Source organism: Hyposmocoma kahamanoa, unplaced genomic scaffold, assembly GCF_003589595.1.
Source record: "Hyposmocoma kahamanoa isolate Upper Pololo Valley unplaced genomic scaffold, ASM358959v1 63, whole genome shotgun sequence".
NCBI classification, from domain to species: Eukaryota; Metazoa; Arthropoda; class Insecta; order Lepidoptera; family Cosmopterigidae; genus Hyposmocoma; species Hyposmocoma kahamanoa.
In genome coordinates, this window is record NW_020653851.1 from 22,665,140 (window position 1) to 22,689,212 (window position 24,073).

Below are 24,073 nucleotides of genomic sequence, written 5' to 3' on the forward strand. Positions count from 1 at the left end.
TGTTCAGCAGTTGACGTCTTCCGGCTGATATGATGGTGATGATTATGATGATGTTCGATCTTTGTTAGTATTAATAATTATATCTTTTAATTTTTTTATCAATGCTAGCATAGTATAAATAACAGAGAACCTGGGAACTCTGCGTGGTTGACGAGTTATGGTAACGGTTAGGCCACGGAGGCAGTTAATTACTTATCTTTTTATACTATGCTACAGCTCAATGTATGACGTCCTATTTCGAAAATACATAGCTCTGAAAACTTTGCCTAATCTTTGTTACAGCATGGTACTGAACGATATACATTCTGTGGTACATTTATTTTAATTTCACTACAGCGTGCGTACCGTCGTACACGTCCAAACGTCGTTGCTCGCTGGGCGAGGACAAACAAACGACTACGTACACAGACTCATACAGCACACCCACTTCCGACTTCGGCACGCTTAGTGAAGGAGAACTGCCGCAGCGATGTGAGTAGTGGAAACCTTTGATACAGTAGCGTGACATAGACAAAGCTATACACTGATTTTAACTTCACATTATTTTAAATTCGGGAGTTAATCTTCATGAAGGAAGAATTTTGGCCGAAGAGTGTCATATATCGACGATTCGAGTCGCCGACAAGTCCAATACGTGTAGATTAGTTATTTAGTTTATATTATTGTTATATTGTATTGCATGTATGTTAGAAATATTTGTGTGGCCTACATTTATTTTTCTTGTGAGGCTGAGTGTAATTTGCGGTTGCCTATAATGTGTGTTCCCGACACAGGGTTTCCCTAGTGCGAGGCTGTGTGTGCGTCATTTATTTTATTGAATATCTCGAAAATTACCAATATGCAAATGCGTTACTTATGACCAAGTACATTGTTAGTTTTTGTTTCAGGCAATCCATTTTGCTATTTAACTAGAAATTCTTACATCAAAGCAACTTGCTACGCAGCAAAATGCTACGAAGTTATTACTAAAGATTAAATTTGTAAAACGTTTTGGGTTATTCATGATGCAGCTTTTTTTTTTGTCATCTCACGGCAAATAAAGTAATGGAAACGCATTGCGTGTATTTTGGTCGCTATTAATCTAGTTAAACAATAAAACCATTGTTACAGTTCGGTCGAGAAAGGACAAGCAAGTTCGTCACGCGTCCGTTGAAGTCAAACCGTAAGTATAACTTGAATTTTTTGCACCTTCTAACTGGCCCTGATGTACATAAAATAACGTTAAAAATTGTATTGTATGGCATTTTACTATGCCATTGGAAGTATTGTTGATAATTATAGACAGGTTTTCCTTTTTTAAGTTGAATTGATTAAATGGTTAATTTTTGTTTATCGACATTTAATCTACATCGAATTCTGTTAGAGTACTTGTAATAAATGTGTGTATGTATGTGTAAATGAAAGCAAATGCATCGGTAAAACGGGTTTCGAGCACTGCAGATGTCTTACAAGTTCTCGTGATAGAAACCAACTGTAACCAAAAATTACCAACTGTCACAAATAAATAAATAACGCACACACTCAACTTAGCCCCGCACTAGGGAAACCCTGTGTCGCGGGTGCCATGGACACACAGATAGACAACCACAAATTACACCCAAACTCACGAGAGAAATTAATGTAGGCCATACAAATATTTCTCCCGACCCGGGAATCGAACCTGGGACCTCTGCGTGGCAGTCCGGCATGGTAACCGTTCGGCCACGGAGGCAGTTGATATATGTTCTGATTCTTTGATACTTACTGTACACTATGCATGTTGTATTATTATTATGTCAAATAATAGTACCTTGTGTATTAGGGCTGTAAATAAGGTATTACGACCGAGACCCTATTAGAAGTCCGAAGTCGAAGACGGCTTTCGGTGCGAGTTCGTAATTCACGTACAGCCCGTGAAAATACAATAATTTCATCACACTTGCACGTATGATAGTATGATTGCATGCAGACTAACTTGACATAATGCCCCAAATGATACTCTCTGGTCTTTTTTTTATTACAGCCATGGTCGATGTACCTAAAGCACACCTGTTTTCATTACCACAGAGACTTCATACAACACCCTACACAGACACCAACTTCGAAGATGGAACAAACATTAGCAGCCATCAGCGAGGAGCTGGTGAAGTGTCGGCAGTTGTTAATGCAGACCACACAGTCACAAGAGGTGATGCATTGGCCTTTTATCACGTAGATAATCAGGTCATACATAATTTAGCAGAAGTTGTCAACAACGTAGAATACAATATCAACGATGTAGTAAATAGTGTTGGCGTTTGCAACAATTGACAGTAGTAACTTTTTTCACATATATTTTTATGACAAATGGAATGTATCGTTGGTCCAGATGAACAGGGTATTGTCTCAAAAAACACAATTTTTAAGCAGAGAAATTTTAAACTTTATTCTAGTATTATTTCAGCTGCTATTGATATTTGATTCTCCTCACCTATATGTGTTTAAAGCCTACACATTGCACAGTACTTTCGAATACTTTATATTCTTATTCGGTTCCGTAGTTTTGACAAAACCCTGAAATTATTCAGAGAGGTCTACAATATTACCCTTTTGAAAATAAAATAATGCTTAATACTTTTTGATGAAAGGAGGAATAATATTCAATTCGATCAATAATTATTAATACAAAGATCGAACACTCAGAAATCTAGGATATTTCGTCACCCAGTTAGATTTACAGCTACCAGTCCCGGCTAGAGATGTTATTTACATAGACAGTGCTACGGCTAAAAAGTCGTTGAGAAACCAAATACAAAAACACGACCCGTAAAAAAAATCGTGAGGTCCGCTAGTTCAGTCCGTGGCTTAGTTGGTATAGCGTCTGACACGGTATGCTAGAAGAAGTAGGTTCGAATCCTGCCGGACCGAAGGATTTTTTTCTGAGTGTTCGATCTTTGTATTGATAATTATAACGAATACAGTAGTATCTCCAAAAATTACTCTATACTAATAGATTACCATAACAATTCAATGAAAATAATATCCCAAACATGGTATTACCTTGAAATGTTCGTCTTCGTTTTAGAAATAAATATTTTAAAATACATTTACCTTATAATGAACATATGCTGTGTTTTAATTTTAATACCCTGTTAAACGAACAACGACATCATGACTACTACAGCTTCGTGTGTAATACTGAATACGATTGTGTTGTTCAATATTTGGGGCCAAAACGTGCAAACTAGATATATAGAGATACTACCCTACCTCCAGCGCCATTTCACGTCCAATCATTATAAGACCTTGTTCATTAGAAAGATCTCGTTTTTTTATTAAAAAAAACACTGCATTTTAAAGTAAAAAGTCCAAATTTTTGAGTTGATGTCCTGTTCATCCAAATCAAAGATAGGTCAAACATATATCACAACAATTTTTTTTTAATAATGTTTTTCTATTTAAATTTAATAATTTAAACAAGTTCATTTCAAATGTTTAAGCGCCACTCGTTGGTCCTGACTAACAAGAAAAATCGATACTAAAATTATTTATATTTGTGTATTTTCAGTTATTATGTACAATATATAATTTAATTATCTAATAATTATTTATAGTTGAAAAACATTTAACAATAAAACAATAACTAACAATAACTTTGGAATAATGAGTAGAAAATTTATAAATTGCACGCACCCAAGGCCATTAAACTAACAAAAACTTGACACTGATTAATTTATCAAACGTAATATCGGTTTTTATTCAGGAAAAGTACGTCATACAGTTGACAAATTCCTGGGCGGGCCTTTTGTAACTAAATTTTACTCTTTATTTTTTTTCTCAACAACTGGTAGTTAAAGAAATATTTAAAAAATATGAATATGATGACAAAACATGCGTCTACAGGGTGAAATTTTTAAAGAGCTTTTGGGAAAAATGTGCTATTGCAATTGTACTAGAAAGAATGCCTTTTTATTGAAAATGAATTATATATTTTTAATGAAAAGTTTGCTACAAAAATCGTGTAAAGTATTGAAAATGAAAAATGAAAATGAAAATGAAGATGAAAAAAGTTTATTTCATTTTTTTAAGCTGTTTTTACACAAGGTTGGGACTTCCTAGTAGGTGTCATCCACTTGTGACAGAAAGTCCCGCTCTTCCGTTATCTTTTAGTTGTATGTAACAAACGATTAATTTCTAAGTTACAAAAGCTAAGTTAATTATACTAATTATACAAGTTAACAAAGATGATGCGATATGCTAAGCTTTACGAATCTAAATACATAAATGTTGTAAATGATAAATGTAAACTAAACTTAAATAGTATTGCATAACAGAAGGCAGTGTAAGTAATCAAAACAATTGAAAATAACGTCTCAGATGTAAATAATGCCTTAGAAGATGATAAAGAAAACTATATATTAGATTTTAATTTCGTAGATTAGGTCTATAAATAGACAAGCTTCTGCCAATGTATACATAATATGTAATAGTCTAGATAGAGAGAGATATATATATATATTATGTATATATATCTATATATATATCTATAACGCACACACTCAACATAGCCCCGCATTAGGCAAACTCTGTATCGCGGGTGCCATGGACACACGCATAGACAACCACAAATTACGTCCAAACTCATGAGATAAATAAATGTAGGTCATAACTTATTTTTATTGAGGGTGCGATAAATTGCAGGTAAATATGCTTCCTTGATTTAATATTTTTGACTTCCATCCAGTAGTGGATATTTTTCCTCTATCTTAATATTAAGTAAACTTTAAATATGTAAAATTTCTGGGCCCCAAGAGTGTCAATATCAGGATTTTGTACGTTTGGTATTTTTCTAAAAGATAAGAGCTTGTCATTGACTAGCGATAGAGCTACTGTTCACGTACCATTGCAATTTTTGGTATTCTACTCTTAAGGGAGAATCGATGACACAACTAATTATTTGACATAAAAAAACACCTTTTATTTGAAAACTAAATTGCTGACGAGATAAAAATTATGTCTCTTTTTTGAAGACGGAGCAAAATGACACTTCATTGTGCAAAAGTGTTGCCCGCTTGCGAGCGACTAGTGATTGCTATCGATGAATGTTCTATCGACTATCGACTGAATATTGGTCACGCTTATGGAATAAATAGCCGTACTTGTTTCATTTGAATCTTCCTCGACCCATTATTCATTCAATTACTGAGCACAAGTTCATTTGAATTTTCAATTTTTCTAAGTTCATACGTACATACACTGTATTTAGAACTATGTTTATGAAAAATAAAAAGAGACGTATTTTGAAGTTTTTCATTTTAATTCAATATAGATCAAATCCGGTTATGTTAAAATGTATATGAATAAATATTAGTCTCGATACTAGTAGGCCAACTGTGAAAATAAAAATAAAGAAGGGTAGTAGGAGGGGGTGTACAGGGTGGTAGAGATTCGCTCAGCTAGCTCGTGCCCCGTTACTACGTCTAGGAATCAAACGGCGAAATTTGGTGAAGAAGATTTGGTTTATTGTACAACAGCTAACAATACAAGGGTGTCCAATAAAAGGGATTATAAAAGGGATTCGTCCCGTTGGATTCCAGCGCGGCACAGATTCCGCAACACGTCCCGGTGGGTGCGAATATTACAAAAAACCTCTTAGAGGTGTTCTCGTAGCCTGTCCCAAAAGATAGGCGCTAGTTCGAGATGCTTCCGCTTAGTAGTGAGGATAACCGGAGAAATGCAATCGTTGAATCGATCAATTTCATACAAAATTCTGGTGACAGGTTATTTACTTTAATTTTAACACCGGGATTCAGAAATTGCGTTGCAATGCCATCTAGTGGTAAACATTTGGAACTATTGTTACAAACTCTAGTAAGAGAAGAGGTGATTAGCGGAAAATTTTAACACCGCGAACTTCGGAACTGTTTTCATTAATATTGCCAAAATTTATTGTGTTACAGAAAGCAATAACGCAATTAATAATTATTATTATTATTATTGGAACGTCGTAACATTCATTCAGTTATTTTGGCAAAATTTTAATTTTTTTCACAATGTATCGATAAAACTATCGACAACAACTACATAACTCATTGACTTACAAATAAATGGATGACGGGTCTAATACAAAAACCACGAAAAAAATGTCCCAAGTCAACCAATTTAAATTGCAAGAAACCCGAGCCTTAGAAAGAGTACAACAATATTTGAAAGTATTACTAACATGTAACTATTAAAAAACATTTTAATAATAACATTAGCATCAAAGCGACTCTATGAATTTTTTGTTCTAAATATTTCAAACGCTTGTGTTTCAAACAATTGAAATTGACGTGATGGGTCTCGTTCAGTCTTTTACGCAAGCAATGAGTCGGAAAGAGACAGTTAGCTATTTGATTATTTTGATTGCTTTTGTAATTTATATTTACGATTAATTTAAATATAAATTAAATACTATATATACTAGCACATAAAATCACACTTTTAAATGATAACTATGATAACACAATGTAGTACTTACTGAAAATATGATAGACCATCCTGTTTTTTCACTTTAGTTGAGTAATTTTTACAAGATTTTACCACACAATACGGCATCATTGACAAGCGCGCTGTTAGTCGAACAAACGAAGACTAAAGCTTGATTGACGCTCTGTATACGATTTTAACGCCCTGTATCGGACACTTTTTAGCGCGGGCCCGACGTCCATCTATTTGTAAGTCAATGACATAACTACTTAAAATTTTATGAAAACTGACAACCCTACAAATGTCATTTTACTCCGCCTTCAAAAAAAGGACTATAAGTTATTTTATAGTAATTTCCATGGTAGTTTTAGTGAGGCAACATCGATCGTTAGTGATTCAATGAAAGAATATCATCACTGACACTATTGAGACTCTACTACCATTGCAACTTGATTTTAGTAGAATAACAAATATTATCATAATTGTAATATGATCTCAGTGGAGTCCCAATGGACTTATTTACAATGGATAGCAGATTGGGGCCCAGGTCAAGAGTACCTTTAACCGACGAGCTTATATGAAAGCGTTGGTGCGTTCGCCTCATCGGCGAACGGTCAGCCAGAGTCGTGGGAAAAAGGCGTAAAATGTACAAATGTATGTACTAAAATAATAACCACCGCTCATTGCATCTCTCGCACATAAACGAACAGTATCGATTACTATAGTAAATCTATAGGTAGTTGAAATACAGTATTGTTACTTTTGTAATGTAAATAAACTTATTTAGACACTAATTAACAACAACAAAATTATGGGATTAAACTTTGAAATTTTTTCATAGTAGTTTTATTGTCAGTCCGACATGACATTATACCACATTTTTTCATTTAGTATCGAATTTATTTTTTCATTTAGTATCAAATTCATTTTTTCATTATGTATCAAATTTATTTTTTCATCTAGTATCAAATCTATTTTTTCATTTAGTATTAAATGTGTATGTTTTTGTTAAGTTTTTACTGCCTTATACATTTACCGAGAGGGGAAGCTAGAAGTACAGAATTTGCCTAGCTTGGTTATCTGTGTCCCACATCAAGATCTATATTCGAGCATTAAGAGCGACGCCACACGGTGCGTTGCGTCGGCGTTCTGACACCGTTGCGTTGCGTTGTGTGTGACGCCGTTGCGTTGTGACGTTGTGTTGTACTACATAAAAATATTACATATATTACATAAATATTACATATAACAGGCCTGAGTGTAAATTTGTGATCATTCAGACTTAACTACCGCGTTTGGGATAAGATTATTATTTGGATCTTAATAATATATTTATAAGGTTTAAATTAAAATCTTAACGCAAATGCGATAGTTAAGAGTCCAGATGTGAACATTTACACTAAGGTCCCAGAACGATAGGCCACGCGGTGCGTTGAAATGGCGCGCCACTTAGTGCAAGCAACTTAGTACGTTGAATTGAAATCATAGCGTTGCGACGACGCAGCGCCCGTGTGACGTTGCTCTTACCTGTATGTTTTAGAAGATAATAAAGATACTTATTATTTGAATTGTTATTGTTTTACGTAATTGGTTTTATTTATATAAGTATGTGTGTCATATACCATATTTATTGTCTGTTGTATAATATTAGGGGTTAAAGTATGAAATTGCCGTTTTATTGCAATAGGTTCTTTGAGTTTTCATAGAATCTTCATGGTTTGAGGTTTTCGAATGAAACTTTTTTCAAATGGTTTCTGTGATTTTTTTTTTAAATTTGAAACATTTGAATATCGACTTTCAATTGTTTTTGTTATTCAATTTAGACAAGAAAGATGGATACTGCGAAAATTCGAGTGATTTTTGAATACGAGTTCCGACGCGGAACTAACGCGGCAGAAACAGCCCGCAATATCAATGCTGCGTTTGGAGAGGGGTCTACTAATGGACCGTGCGATTTTGGTTTAAACGCTTTCGTGATGGAAATTTCGAGTTAAAGAACGAGTCACGAGGAAGACCGCCCACACAGGTGAATAACGATGAATTAAGAGAGATAGTGGAAGCCGATCCTAGTCAAACTACCCAGGAATTAGCGGCATGGTTTAACGTTACCTTACCCACAATATTGACTCACTTGCGTCAAATCAATAAAATAAAAAAATACGAAAAATGGGTGCCTCATGATTTGACTGATCTGCAGAAAGAAACGCGTGTTGAAACTTGTGTTGCCTTGTTGAACCGGTACAGAAATGAAGGAATATTGGATCGAATTGTAACATGTGATGAAAAGTGGATTCTTTATGATAGCCGGAAAAGAAAAATGCAATGGCTGACCCCAGGTCAAATGCCACAACAGTGTCCTAAAGCAAAACTTACCAATAAAAAGGTAATGGTAACTGTTTGGTGGTCTCAGCATGGTGTTATTCACTATAGTTTTCTCCGATCTGGTCAAGCAATAACGGCAGATGTCTATTGTGCCGAACTCCGAACCATGTTGACAAAACTAGCAGTAAAACAGCCCCGACTCATGAATCGATCTTCACCATTATTGCTCCACGACAACGCGAGACCTCACACAGCACGAGAAACCATTTTGACCCTTCAGGAACTGCAGTTAGAAACCATTCGTCATCCTCCGTATTCACCAGACCTTGCTCCAACGGACTACCATTTTTTTCGTGATTTGGACTATTATCTACGTGACAAGAAGTTTTCTTCCCAGGAGGCAGTACAAAATGCTTTCACACAGTTTGTGCAGTCTAGATCGTCGGAGTTCTATCGCAAAGGCATTAATAACCTTCCCATTAGATGGCAGCAATGTATAGATAATAATGGCAACTATTTTGATTAAATAAATTTGTTAAAAATTTAAAAAATAAACAATTTAGATTTTCAGTACAAATCGGCAATTTCATACTTTAACCCCTATTATTATAAACCACAGGGGTAAAATTTTCGGACACTGCGACTTTTTTTTTATTTCGAAATAATTTCTGCTTCTACAAAAGTTCGCTAAAATCTCTTAAAACCTCAATATGCAGGGTCACATCTTTGGAAAACGTTTGTAGTCGTCACCTCACATTAGGATAACTATGATCTAAACCAGTAGTGTCGAAGCGGTAGATCCGCAAAAAATAGTTTTATTTCCAGTTTGTAACAATTGTGAAAACCTAGGATGATGATTGCTTTGGCGTGAAATTCTTCCTGATGTATTAAATTCCTTTGGTGAGGTATCTATAGTCCGACCGTTAATTCTAATCTATTTTTTTACTAGAGCTTTTGCAGTAATTCTGAAGGAGTTTTTGCAATCCTACGGGCATAACGCAAAACAACTACATAGTTTTCCATAAATTATGTCCTTCAGAGCCCAAAACGAGCATCAACGTCGGTGAACACAGAGCAACCAGTCTACCTAAGTCCAAGGCCCTCGATAGCGCTTCGTAAATCAATAGGGAAACAACAAATCGGTGATACCATCGCTCCGAAATGCCATTTCACCATACATATTCTTACCGTCGTGTTTTCTGATGAGGTAATAATATTATTAGTGATATATAAAACCATAGTGTTGTTTAATGAGATAATTATATTAAACTGATCTAGTATCTTAAGCCATTCGTGATGGGTGATGAGGAACTTATATTAAAGTGATCCGGTATGTTAAACAGTTGTGTTGTCTGATGAGGTAATTATATTAAACTAATTGAGTATATCCAACCATCGTGTTGTTTAAAGAAGTTATTATATTAAATTGATTGAGTGTTGTAGTCTGTTCTTGATTATGACTTTTTGAACAGTAGGTAGGTACTTCTAGGTATACACTCAAGTACATAAATTATGAAAATATAGCTAACGTTTTAGCGGTTCTGTGATTTTTATCATGACGTCGAACACCAGGCTGTGATGAACTCCCGCGACATGCATCTGATGCTGACTTGGCAGTTCTTCGACCAGAGCGTGGCGATGACACGCATGCGCGCCGGCCGCGTCACGCACTTCGACTTCTCTACCGAGTATGACGTCAAGCTCACCGATGACTTCCTCCATTACATGAAATACGTTAGTATGAGTTGGTCCCATAGTCGCGGTAAACTACAGTTTTGACAAGTGAAATGATTACCGAGTCAAAGTTTGCGCTTCCACTTGAGGAGGTCCTTGCACGAGGACGGTTCTGGGGGTCTACAACCGTCCGTCCGAAATAATAACACTCGACGAAATTAAAAGAATATCAAGTGTGAAGCGTCATTCGCATCATGCGTTTTTAATTTGGTCCGGTATTACTTATTTGACGTAATTGTTTCGGACGTATGTTAGACGGAGAAAGGGAGTAGACCCTGTCATAGAACCGTCTATGCAGTGTTGTTAAAAAACTCGAGTCCGGGAGTCCACATTTTAGGACTCAACTCCAATTCACAAGACTTGACTCATAAAGACAGAGACTCCACTGCTTGATGTATTACGAGTATATCGAGTTTCCGAATAGAATCGAGTACCTACGACATTAGTAATCGAGTCTGTTTATCTAACGAGTCACGCTCGAGTTAGTTGGGCGGTGTTGTGGTATGTTAAACAGTAGTAGAATTACGTATTAATATCTTCTTTTCTTTAAATCACCATATTGAGTCTTATTTTTTATTGCATTTGTTGGCAATAGGTAGCTCTTCGGTAAAATTGAACCCTGCATGTCGTACTCAAGACTTTGTAGTCGCGAGTTCTTTTTAGACTCGAGTCCATGCTCCGATGACTCGCGCCCGACTCGACTCGGACTCTGGAGTGATTTAGGTCACCGAGCCGTGTAAACTTTAATCGAGTTTTTTACAACACTAGTTCTGTGTCACTTATGAAAATTATTTTAGGTTATTAAAATGGATGTATAAGTTCCTGTTGCCAGGGATGATCTAGAGCTCTGAGACGTGGTCAATTACTAAGTCTCATAAAAAAGCGCAACGAGTCACTCAACGAGCTATAGAGAAACCAATGCTCGGCATTTCTCTACGTGATGGAATCATAAATGAGATCCGTAGAATAAGAAAAGTCACCGACTTAGCTCAAACAATGAGCAAGTTGAAGTGGCATTGAGTAGGGCACGTACCTCGTAGAACTGACGAACGTTGGGGCAGAAATTTCATGAATGGAGAGCACGAAACTGAAGGCGTTCAGTGGGTCGGCCCCCTACTACATAGACGGATGACCTGGTAACCGATGAATGCGTCGCGTCCGATCGGCTAGTCTGGAAATCTTTGGGGTAGGCCTATGTTCAGCAGTGGACGTCCTCCAGCTGATATGATGATGACGATCAATTGAATACCAAAGCAACGACAGGACCCACAACAAAATCGATTTAGAAAATTTCGTTTTCTAATTAGTCCTACCGGGACTTCATCATCAAGCGCCCATAGCGCTAACCCTGAGCCATGAAAGTCGTCACGTAATCCTGGACGATGACATTGTCGAATTCCACTACCTTGTTCGACAGGAGGAAATGCCGATTAAGATTTGTGAAATAAACAAGCCAGACGTGCCATTCGCTACCTGTACAATGCCTTTTCGAGACGCCCTACTACACGCCAACAGAAGAGCCGACAAATCACTTGCTTTGGTAAGTTACAGTATTTTCAGTAAGGGTGAGGCCAGACGAGTGTAATTATGCGAGTTTTGAGTCGCGTAGGTACTTTACCTTCGACTGAAATTCGTTTGGGTCGCCAAACGAACATAGTACGGGGTGTTTGTGTCATATAGTGTAATGGAGCAAGAAACGTTTGTACTCACGCGCGTTCAATACAAAAGTGACCACCTCCTTAACCCCTTCCTCTACCCGCACCAGAACGTTGCACGGTGCGACCGAAATTCAATTGTATAATTACCGCGTGAGTCAGCAGACAACTCATTTTGCATCGTCGTGTAGAAAAAACTGGACTTTTTTGTTAAACCGAATGCAGCATAAATTACGCAGCTCAAATAACGCAACTCACAAAGTTACGTTAATCTGGCCTCGCCCTAAAGCAAGTAGGTATAAATGATGGCGCGTGTGGCTAATGGCCTGATGAAGTTGCTTGAAGTCGGCAGCAATGTACGAATTTGCTATACAATTTAATCAGAGATCATAATGCGTGGCGCCGCCACCTACAGCAACATACGAAAAGACATAGACATGAGAAAAAGCGTTACATTTCTATCACCGTGACTACTTTCCAGTTACAAAAAAATCACTGCGATTACATCACGATACACGGTTTTGGCATAAAGGTGGTTTTCCACCGGCGAGGGAGACAAGACGAGGAGACGAGAATTATTATTTCCACCAAAAATTCCGATCTCGCGTGGGCTCGCACTATGATTGTGGAAAGTGAAGATTCAGTGCTGTTCAGTTCGTCTAGCGATAAATACGCGGCTGAAGAAACATGTTCCGAAAATTATTATTATTTTATTAAATATGTTAACGGAAGAAGAATCAGATGAAGCCATCTTTTTTAAATCTCAAATCATACGTGCGATTGATATTAACAGCCACGCGAGCTCGCGCGAGACCGTGAAATCGTATTTCCGTTGCAGAGTATAATCCTACTCTATGTAGGCCACATTACGGTTCAATATTACATCAATTTAATAAATATTTCTATTCTCGCATCGCCCATCCTCGTCAATCTAGATCATTTCTACAAAAGAAGGGCTCATCTCGCCTCGCCTCGCCGGTGGAAAACCACCTTTATAGGCGTTGTATTACTCGCTTTGAAGAAAACGTTTAATTATAATTGAAAAATTGATCCGCAATAACCTTCACAGTTTTACAGGTTTGTCGCGTTATTCGTTAATTAAAACATGCGGCGTGTTTATTATTATGGATCAATTTTGTACAATACTGATGTAATTATTTCTTGATTCATAAATTAGAATTTAAAAACAAAAGCGAACTATAATTAATTGCGCAGTCGCCAGTCTCTACAGAACGGAGAGGTGCATGACTTTGTTTCTAAAAAAAAAAATACGTCGTGTGCCGTGATGTGAGTGACGGAAGAGTTAGTGGAACTGAGGTACAACCTACGTGATTTTGGAACATCCTTCCTTCGTAAAAAGTCACTGTGATACTATTTGACGGATGATCACTGTGATTTTTTCATCGTGGCGTAATTTACCACCCACCTGTAGGTGGCGGGGCCGGGCATGGTGTCGCCGCAGTGCCGGCGCATCGACGCGTTAGATTCAGGTGACGAGGTGGGCGTGCTAGACCTGTGGTGCAAACTGCGCGCGGAGCCGAAAGTCCTGTCGACCATCAACAATGCCATCGCTAAGGTAACACGCGCACCTCTATTTACCCCACTGAGTCAGACCAGAATATGTACTGGTCTCCGAAACCGGTTGGAATAGGTTTTCTTCACGCGCACCTTTGCTGCTACATAAGCTCATAAAATAATGTTCCAGACATCACAATCGTCAATCACACCAATTTCCTTGTACTACGAATGCCAGGGTGATCATAGCCCACAGATCAGAAGCAATTTAGAAGTTATATATGTTATAATAAGAATTTCTATCCATCCTATCATGAATCACAAATCCGGAACCTTATCGGCGCCTACTAAGCCCTAGGTTACCAACATCGTCATAACATTGGTACAAACAATACCAATACTTTTTATCTCTTCAATAAGTCTTTGTTAAATTAAATTTATAAGTATTATTGTGACTCCAACCCGTATTGAGACTTCCAATCCGGGGGAGGAAGTTGGGGGCGGTGTGGTGGTTGTAAAGTGTCTTATGTCCCAAAGGGGCGTCATTTATTACTGCAATTGGTATTCCTAGCCAATGGCCACGCGGCCCAGCATCAGCGGACCCATCTTGGCGCAGCTTGACGAGGACGACACAGAAATCCGAATGTCAGTAGACCTGAACCCTGACTCCGCGCACATGAATAGATTTCATGAAATTTCCGAGGTAAGGATTTATCGACATAAGAATTTAGTAGCAGTAGAACTCCTTGTGAAAGAGTTCGTCCAGGAAAGCCGCTACCATAACTATGTATTTCTGCCGCCAAGCTGTAATGTGACCATTACGGCGTTCCGGTTTTGAAGGTGCTAGTGAAATTACAGGCACATGGGACTTGTCGACTTATGTCTGAGGGTGACAGGCGCAGTGGCAGACCTTTGCGATTTAACGCTCTGAATGATACTGCGATTGTTATGGAGAAGCGTGTCTCTTACCACCGTGTGTGCCTACCAAATTAATCAGTTGTTGTTATGTGAAACCATCGAGTATATAACCACAAATAGAGACGAATACATCCCTGGCTACTCATCAGGCAAATGGGCCTTATATCACTTTTAAATATCAACTCTTGTTTGCGCTGAAATCACAAATTAGAAAGCTGAAATAGTACGCCAACAACTGACCTGTGTGTACGTCTTCGTATATTCCAAAAATATTCTTTATTTATTGTAATAAAGATAATATCTCTAACTATGGGGGACTGTTTCATTCTGTGGTGTGAAAAAAACAGCAAAACATCTAATTACAAAACAAACGGAATCATATTTCGTCGATAATTAAATATGTAACTTTGCATAGGAAATGAAACATTTTTACCGGATTTCAATCTCGTGTATTTAAATCACGGTCAACCGTGATCATGGGACCTGTAAAGAGTCCGAAACGTTGGTGTGCTTGAAAAAACTCTCAAGCTCAAACTCTTGAGAAAGCTCAAGTTAAACTGTTAAAAGTAAAAATAGTTATCAAACAAATAAATGACATTCCGTCGCTATTTCTGGTTATATACTCGATGTGTGAAAAGATAATAAAAAAAACTATTTCATTGATAATTGAACTGAATAGACATGCCATTTGACACTTTTTTCAATCAACTTGTTATTGAATATCGTCAAAAAAATCTTGTTGAAATTATCTCGTGTGCAGCACGACATAACTGTTAAGTAAACTGCCACACCCCTCGCACCGACTCAGTTAAGCGGTAGGCCTGTATTTAGGCATCCCATAATATAGTAACGGATTCTTTTCCCAACAGATGGAGCTACCAATTAACAGCGCTAATACAAAGCCACCGACGAACGAATCAAACCGCTATCCCAAAAACAAGAACGGATATCGCGATTCAACAGTAAGTTATTTACTCGTAATGCCAGTCTACTCTGTAATTAATTGTATAAATTTCTTCCTTTAAAACTGCTTGCTCGTAGCAATCGTACCCTGTGTACGCATCGTCAACCTCGGCGGGTCATTCGGTTCCGCAAGGGACAAATGCGGGCGGATTGGGACCGGAAGGATTGCACCGGCATGCCTTTGGTACTCGTTCACACTTTATTACTTTCATCGAATAATCTCTAGTATTATTGTGTTACAAATGTGCAACCTGAAAAAAAATACAGGACCATCGCACGTCCTATGCAGAATACAATTTGCTTGCGCTGCTGGCTTTAAAAACTTGTTTGGCTGTTCAAAAGCTTGGTTGATTTAGAGTAGGTATTGTTTGTCTTTTTTAGATGTTTGTTTCGATATCTCAAATGAAACACTACGCCGACATAATTTTTTGGTCATTTCTGTTTCTTTTTTTTTACAAAATTCGTTGTTTTGTTTTTTTCGAATTTCGTTTTTTGTTTCTTTATTTTTTTACAAAATTCGGGGAGCATAACATTAGTAAGTAAAATAAGGCTGTTTACATTAAAAACAGAAAATTATCAAAAAGTTAGTTGGTGTAATGGTCATTGGATATATCTCCATTTGGCTGTTTTAGAAGCTCGTATGGCAGTTTTAGAAGCTTATTTGGCAGTTGGTTGGTAGTTTTAATATTTATTGGGTTGTTTTAGAACCTACTTGCATGATATGTCGCAACAAGAATTTTAAGAGATGAGTAAGGTACCTAGATGAAAAAAAAAATACATTTTGGCAAGTCGAAAAAAGTTTTTTGTGTCGATTGTTACCCAGGATCCGACGATAGACGTACTGAAAAGGAATGATACGTCGTTCCTTTCATGCATCCCGGTACTATTTAATAATACTTAAAGAGATAGGTACGATTAGCTTAAACAGGAATGTACCGAAATCTAATGTTCCTGATAAAGTGTGAATATTCTATTGATGAATTCTGTTTGTTTTTGCGTTAGACATTCGATATGTTTATAAAGTCATTTATTCGGCTCTAATGTTTATTGTACTCGCTTCTATTCAGTTCTAAATATATATTTGATTGGTAAGCAGTGTTACACTTGAAATCGTTAAAACAATTTACCCATGTGTAAGATAGAATGTCCTTAGAATAACAAGTACGAAACTCTAGGAGTAACTTTTTGTAAACAGATGTTTGTTTACAAAAACGTCAATGCTTAATTTAAAAATTCATAGTTAATAAAACTTAACGATCTATACATCCTTAAATGGCTTTAGTTGGTTTCGCATAACAGTGAAAGTTTTGAATCAATCACTTTGTAAAAAACATACTATAAAATTAACGATATACACTGATTAGTATCCGGTCTTAGAATAATAACGCATAGAATGATAGTTTCATATCAAACGAACTGTCACAAGTGAGGCAAAAATCAAATTCATGTAGGCTAGTTTTAGTAGTAGGTTAATTTTCGGTTTTAGTGAATATTTATATAAAAATACAAGTTGAAATGCGTTACTTCCTTGTGGAATGTGATGTTAGTATATATTGTATGTTTGTATGACGTATTTTTACACAAATTTACCACACATTTCGTCATTTTTAACTAAAATTCTGAAGCTGTTCGCGGTGCAAGTTGACCTTGAGCACTGAAGGCCCGCCCGCTCGTGTAGGCCCTTTTGGCGCGCTTCAATTTGCCTCACTTAGCGTGTGCGGGCTAGGTTTCTATGCGTTATTATTCTAAGTATCCGGTGTGAAAACACGATTCCTAAAAAAATTTATGTTAGAAAAAAACACAAACTTACTTTATTCAGTAGGTACTTCACATACACCAATGATTTTTTTTTATATCAACTGAACTAAACAGAACACTTATAGTATACGATATACATTTTTCAAATGGTTTTTATTTAGTTTGTAAAATAAAAAAAATTGAAATAAAGCCATTGTCGCATTGACCTAAATAAAATGAATCGTATACGGGAAAGATATGAATTCGAGCTAGTGTCGACTCTTAAATGGAAATTAAATTTTATATTTGCACAACCAAAACTCTAGGATGGGTCATTCCACATCGACACTCTAAGTGAATATTAACTTTTCGGTACATTGATGCAAAAGCTTTTAACAACAACCGTAGGTTACGTTCCATTTTAAGAATAAAGAGAATTCGGGCACTCAGGCGCTGACGCCGTCAGCGCTGGCAGGTACAGCCGGACAAGTCTCAGCCATTCGTTGGGCATGGACCGTGGTCATCAATCATCGCCGCTACCGCCGCGCAGTATAGTTCCTAACGTAAGATCCATTTTGCAATAAGTTTTGTTGACTTTATGCACTTATGCCTGCACCCCATTTATATTAGGATAATTTTTGTACTTATTTTTAACATTAGCATAGCGTGCTAAGCAGGAGGTTAACTGCCGAATACATTTGAAATGTGACTTTGGAACTCGAATTGCAAACCAAATGATCCGATTGTGGCAAAATGAAAAAAAACTAAGCGGTAGTAATAACGTACACAATCAATAGGAAGAAAAGTAGAGGGCGTGTCTGTTTTAGGGCCACATACTTTCTACATACTTTCTTCGTTCTTTTTTCCAGCCTAGTGCACTTAAATCTTTTAGATTCATGGCCAATGAACTGGTAAGAATTTGTTACTAGGTGTAGATATTTTTTACGAATATTAAGGGCCGACTCAGGCGGACTAAACAGGAACCAATTCAAAAAAGTCCTAAAGAAAAGCCAGGTCACGAATAACTTTAATGGACGAGAATGTATAAAGCATTGATGCGTGTTGATGAGACGAAAGATGTCGGTCAGGATAATAAGCGTAGAGAATCATAAAGGTGCTTTTCCTCCGGCGTGGCGCGATGAAACGAGCATTGAAATTTTCTATGGCAAAATTTCAATTATCTCATAGCGCATCTTTGGTGGAAATAGTCTGGATTGACGAGAATGAGCGAAGCGAGAATTGAAATATTGCTGCCTACATTGAATATAAGACTGCAACGGAAACACGATTTCTTTCGCGAGCTCGCGAGTGCGTGTACGATCTCGCGATGTCTATTAATGATAATCGCAAGATGTTGGGGTATTCATTAAAAAAAAAGGGTTCACCTGATTCTTCTTCCGTTAATAGATTTAATAATAATTTGTCGAACTGTTACCTCAGTCGTGTGTCTATCACTAGTTAGCACTGAATCTTCACCATCCTCAACCACAGCGCGAGCTATTAATGGCAATTGTTGACCGGCGAGATTTCAATTCTCGTCTCGTCCCGTCTCGCCTCACCTGTGGAAAACCACCTCAATGCAAGTAGTAGTGTAACTCCATACAAACATAACTGCGCGACTGGTACGTGTGCACACCAGTCGCGCGCCGTGTAAGAACGCACACATTCGCATAATCTGGCGGTTCACTCGAGTTGCATAATGTGGGCCGTCTCACGCGCCATTTATTATGGAATTGAAGCGTTCATATTTTACCCCGTCGATATGTAGCTTGAAGTGCCGCCGTCTGTGTACTTCCATAATTGAGACTATTCCGTGCAGTTACCATAAAAATTCCAATATCTAATTACCTACTGCATTTCACATACGTTATTTCAATATAGCACGAGAACATTTATACAGGGTTATTTATAAAATACTAACAACCTCTGAGGACTATATTACTAACATCATAAACAGCAGCAATTGTTCCATAACTTTTAGTAATTCATCCGATTTTACTTTCATACAAAAATAAATCGATTTAAATAGATTGCTCTAAGAGCGGTTATACACGACGATTTTAAGCAGCGATGCAAACGCGATGCACCTGAATCGACACAAACGCGCGATTGTATCGCTACACTTGGGATTTATAGGCGATTTCATCGACGCAATCGCGTTTTTATCGCTGCTAAACGTCGCCCTGGGTAAGCACTCTAAATGGTAACAACTGCGAGGGTGGAGTTGTCGCGGAGGACGCTCGCACACACCTTTGAACTTATTCTACCAAATACATATCTAAAAAGTGTCAAATAGTACAACAAAAACTAATATGTTTATTTTTAGTAAATTTATTATGTTTTGTAAAAAGTGTGAGATTATTAGTATTTTAAAAATAATCCTTTATAATCAATAAATTATTTTATTTCAGTCACGTGGTATGCCGACTACGAATGAAATGAAGAGAGCGGGCGACGTAAGTGCCACAATAAGAGCTTTTAGGTTTCTTTCTTCACTCTTGAATACATGTTGTAAAGGGATTCGGCATAATGTTAGACCCTTTACGGTCACAAATATCAATTTAATTCTATTTATTTGCCACACACATAAAAAATACACATAACATACAAACGAAAAGTCTTATATACAAATAGTACCTAAGTAAAAGAGAATATATATATATATATATAACTTTTTTTTTTAAATTTTATAAATAATACACACACGCTTGAAACAATACTGTGAATTAAGTAGACCCTAGACCGAGTTTGCTGGCGTGATCAGTCGCCATTCCAAAGTAGATATGAAGTTGGGTTTTAAAGCCAGCTGCGGCGCTTTTCGGCGCAGTGACTGCACGCACCATATAATGTTTTCACTTAAAAGCGATACTTACAAAAATAATTTATAAAATACATTAAACAGTGCACATTATTACATGACTTGCGATATTTGTTGACCGTCACAGGGATCATCCTAGAAAACAGTTGTAGTTAGCTCAGAACCTTATTAATATTGACGTTGACTGTACTACCCGATCAGTAGATCCAATGCCCATACAATATAACCATTTCTTGCCCATAGTCCTACTGGTAGAACCATGGAGTAGGACAACCCAGTACGACAACGGGCAATGAATCAAATCGGCGCGTTTAACATCACATCACACCCTTACCAAATCTTTGATCTACGATGATGATTCATCTAAAAATAAACGCACCCCTACATTTAATATGATATTCGTAGAGAGGCCTTAGTTGACCTACTTTATGAGTTAACAATAAGTTTCCAGATAACAAAACTTATTTTTTATGAACATCTCACACTTGACCAAATAATCGACAATGGCATCAAATTTTATTCAATTAAAAGATAGTTTTATTACTTTATTTGTAGCCGTTTTGTTGTATGTAAACTTATAGTTACCTCTTAAAGTATGTCAACTGAAGCCTCTCTACGAATGTCATCACCCATGGCATGGCACCCATATTCAATGTTAAAATTTTGGATATATTTAGTTTTATTTTTAAAAAGATATTGGTTACGATTTACTCATTAGTAACGTAACGTACTTTCGATATCAGTTTAAAGCTTTTTGATATCTCTTACATTTGTGGACTACTCGCCTGGGCACACTTAACGATTACATCCTAAATAAAGGTACCTATACTTAATTATGGTACTACTTCTAGAACATGTGTTGAAAAAAAATTTTTTTCGCAGAGGCAAAATACTGAACATGCGTTGTCCAACTCCGTAGATAATATCAAAAATAAACGTAAGTTTTTTTTGTTTTCTTCATTCTTGACAGTTTAATTATTGTTTAACATGGAAAAAAAATTCACATTTAGAAATTAGGAGTAAAAAAAAGCGATTAGCAATTTGTAAAACTGTCATACAATATATGCGTACATACAATAATGATCGTTTTGCCAAAAACACAGTACCTACTTACTATAAATACAGTAGAAGTGCTTAGTTTACTTAGCACGTGTGCCAACAGTTCGCAGAGTCCGCAAACTTGAGCTCTGTCTGCCATTTTCGCTTTATACATTATGGTCGCGTCGATTATCTCGCGCAAAATCTAGAAAATTATAGAAAAATACCTTATTTCGCGATTTTGGAGTGCAAAAATGATAATCAATTAACATAATTTTTTTTTTATTTTTAGTTTCCTGTTTATTGTAATCACTTCTTTCTTACAAAATAAACCTGATGAAATAACGATGTATGTCCTTTGCATGTTGACGAAATTAAGTAGGTACATAATCATTGCGAAATTGGTTATTAAATAGTAAGTTCCTAATGAATGGGGCGGCTTCTTACCTACCTTCTTATTAATGATACCCTTTATAAAGTACTTTATTGGTTTAATAATAACAATTTATTGCTTAATGCCAAGAAGACAAAATGTGTTAAATTTGAATTACCTAACGTAAAATCGACTAGACCAAGCATAGAAATAAACGGAGAAATGTTAGACCTTGTCAATAAAGCAGTCTTCTTGGGAGTCACCTTAGATAGTAAACTTCAATGGTTTTCACATATATCTTCCCTGGCCAGCAAATTAAGCTCCGCTGCATACGCAGTCCGCAGAATACGTGAGCTTACCGATGTTAGTACTGCTAGACTAGTTTACTTTAGTTACTTCCATAGTATATGTCCTACGTGATTCTCATGTGGGGTAAAGCGGCAGATATACAAACCATATTTGTATTGCAAAAACGAGCGATTCGTTCTGTGTACCGTCTAGGCTCTCGGGTTTCTCTCAGAGAAAAGTTTTAAGGAGACTGGTATCATGACTGTGGCATCACAGTACATTTATTCAAATATTTTATATGCCCGTAAAAATATACATAATTTCAATAAGAAAGAAGATATCTATAATATTAACCTTAGAGCTAAGTCCAAACTCATGGTACCACGATTTCGTTTAACCAATGTAAACGACTCTTTTATGGGAAACCGTATACGTTTTTACAATAAGATTCCGGAGCATATATTAAGTTTATCATTTTCTAAGTTTAAAAATTTTGATCGAAAAGTCATATTACAAAATTGAAGACTACGTGTTAGATAAAGATGTATGGAAAGACGACACGGCTCCAGAATCCATACAAATTTGATTCAAAGTGTATTCCATAGCAAGTTTATTTGAAAGAGTTTCTTGCTCGTTCTTCTCAGGGAAGTCAGCGTAGTGAACGAGCAGTAGCTTAATGTAATGTAACGTAAATGTGACGTTTTCAAATGTAAATTTATTTTACCTATGGAATAAATGATCGTTAACTTTGACTTTACCGTACAGTGGACATACACTATAATGTATGCCACCATGAAAGAATTTCCCAATCGATGTAAGGTAATGTAATAAAAACACCAGGGCTAACCCTTGTTTGCTTTGGGTGTCTACTTTACGTACGGTTTGAGCTATGTTTAGAAATAGCTATATTATGATTCTTTTTCAAGCTTATGCACCACTTATTGTATCTGATTCCATCCCAGCAAAAGACACAGACGTGGATGATCTCGACAACAAATACGCAACAACGGGTAAAATGATAAGTGAGTAAAAATTGTATAATAAAATATTACCTTATTTTTCGGCACAAATCGCATGAATCTCTTAATTTTTGCCAAAAACCGGTGAAGTGGTAGATAGATAGGCTCGAATCTACAGAGAGTCATCCGGGCAGACCGCACAAAAAGTCGCTTGACTGCCTTGACAACTTGGTCGAATATTTTTCCATTAGGTCTAAAACAATTGAAAGAGGTCATAGGTCGTACAATATAATACTTGCCATCGTGGTTTGCTAATCAGCGGGAGGTGTTGGCCAATTGTTGCCCAAGATGCGCCAGATATACATGAAAGGAATAAATAATAATAACAACGCACACACTCAACATAGCTCTGCGCTAGGGAAACCCTGTGTCGCGGTTGTCACGTATGTATGTGTTACATAGACAACCACAAATTATCCCGGGAATCGAACCTGGGATCTCTGGGTGGCAGTCCAGCATGGTAACCGTTCGGCCGCGGAGGCAGTTAAATGGTATGTCGTGCGAGTAGGCGCCTTTCGCGCACACTCTTTCTTCACCCTTATTTTGGTTTTTTTTTGTAAATCATAGGTAATTGATGCGGTTTTAGGTGCGAAGAGGACCCTGGAAGCGTTCAAAAGATCCAAAATGAAAAGTAAGGGTCAAGCTCAAAGGCCGTTTGAAGCACCGGTAACTGGAAGATTTTCTTTCCAAGTATATAGAGTATTCTTAGTGCTTTTTTTATGAGATGGGACGAACAAGTCGCCCTGGTGATAAGTGACACGCCTGTTCATAACAGTTGCAGTGCCACTCAGTGCTTTAAATCACAAAGATCTAAGGGGTACCTAATGCCACTGCGCCCGTCACCCTGAGACATGAGTTGACAAGTCCTATGTGCCTGTACTTTCAGCGCGTGCCTTAAAATTAAGTTAGATCACTTAAGCCTTAAAAATGATCCCCAATTTAGATGGCGGAAGCAACATCAGAGTACCTAGAGCGCATCCGAACTCGAAGCATCTACATCACAGTCCTCTGGGTTGCTCTCAACGAGGAGTGCGAGGCGATGAACAACCCGCATGTGCAACGGCTTTACGTCGCGTACAGCTTCCTGAGCTATAGCGGCGCTGAGCTTGAGACTCCTAACAGTTTACCCAAGCCGGAGCACTATATGGATAAGTGCTATTTTAATTTCGAAAAGAGTAAGTGCATTATGGTATCGATTACTGGGCAAACATTTCGACTCGTCCGAAGAACAGAGTCCGATGTGTTTATACAGCGACAAGAGAATAAG

General features: G+C 37.1%; 1 protein-coding gene across 8 annotated transcripts in view; it reads left to right on the forward strand.

Moving 5' to 3' along the window:
- The window catches only part of LOC113230166, a 52,616-nt gene that overhangs the window by 23,627 nt on the left and 4,916 nt on the right, over positions 1–24,073 (forward strand). For 6 of the 8 annotated variants that reach the window (XM_026463963.1, XM_026463965.1, XM_026463969.1 and 3 more), the window contains 16 exons: positions 337–471; positions 1,111–1,162; positions 2,047–2,167; positions 9,788–9,955; positions 10,321–10,482; positions 11,900–12,022; positions 13,570–13,713; positions 14,224–14,355; positions 15,440–15,532; positions 15,612–15,717; positions 17,721–17,833; positions 19,682–19,726; positions 20,971–21,025; positions 22,750–22,809; positions 23,393–23,472; positions 23,750–23,981. In XM_026463963.1, coding sequence (XP_026319748.1) covers positions 337–471; positions 1,111–1,162; positions 2,047–2,167; positions 9,788–9,955; positions 10,321–10,482; positions 11,900–12,022; positions 13,570–13,713; positions 14,224–14,355; positions 15,440–15,532; positions 15,612–15,717; positions 17,721–17,833; positions 19,682–19,726; positions 20,971–21,025; positions 22,750–22,809; positions 23,393–23,472; positions 23,750–23,981 — 1,821 coding nt within the window. The remainder of the gene's footprint in view (positions 1–336; positions 472–1,110; positions 1,163–2,046; positions 2,168–9,787; positions 9,956–10,320; positions 10,483–11,899; positions 12,023–13,569; positions 13,714–14,223; positions 14,356–15,439; positions 15,533–15,611; positions 15,718–17,720; positions 17,834–19,681; positions 19,727–20,970; positions 21,026–22,749; positions 22,810–23,392; positions 23,473–23,749; positions 23,982–24,073) is intronic. The other 2 variants (XR_003310461.1, XM_026463966.1) reach the window with 2 other exon arrangements.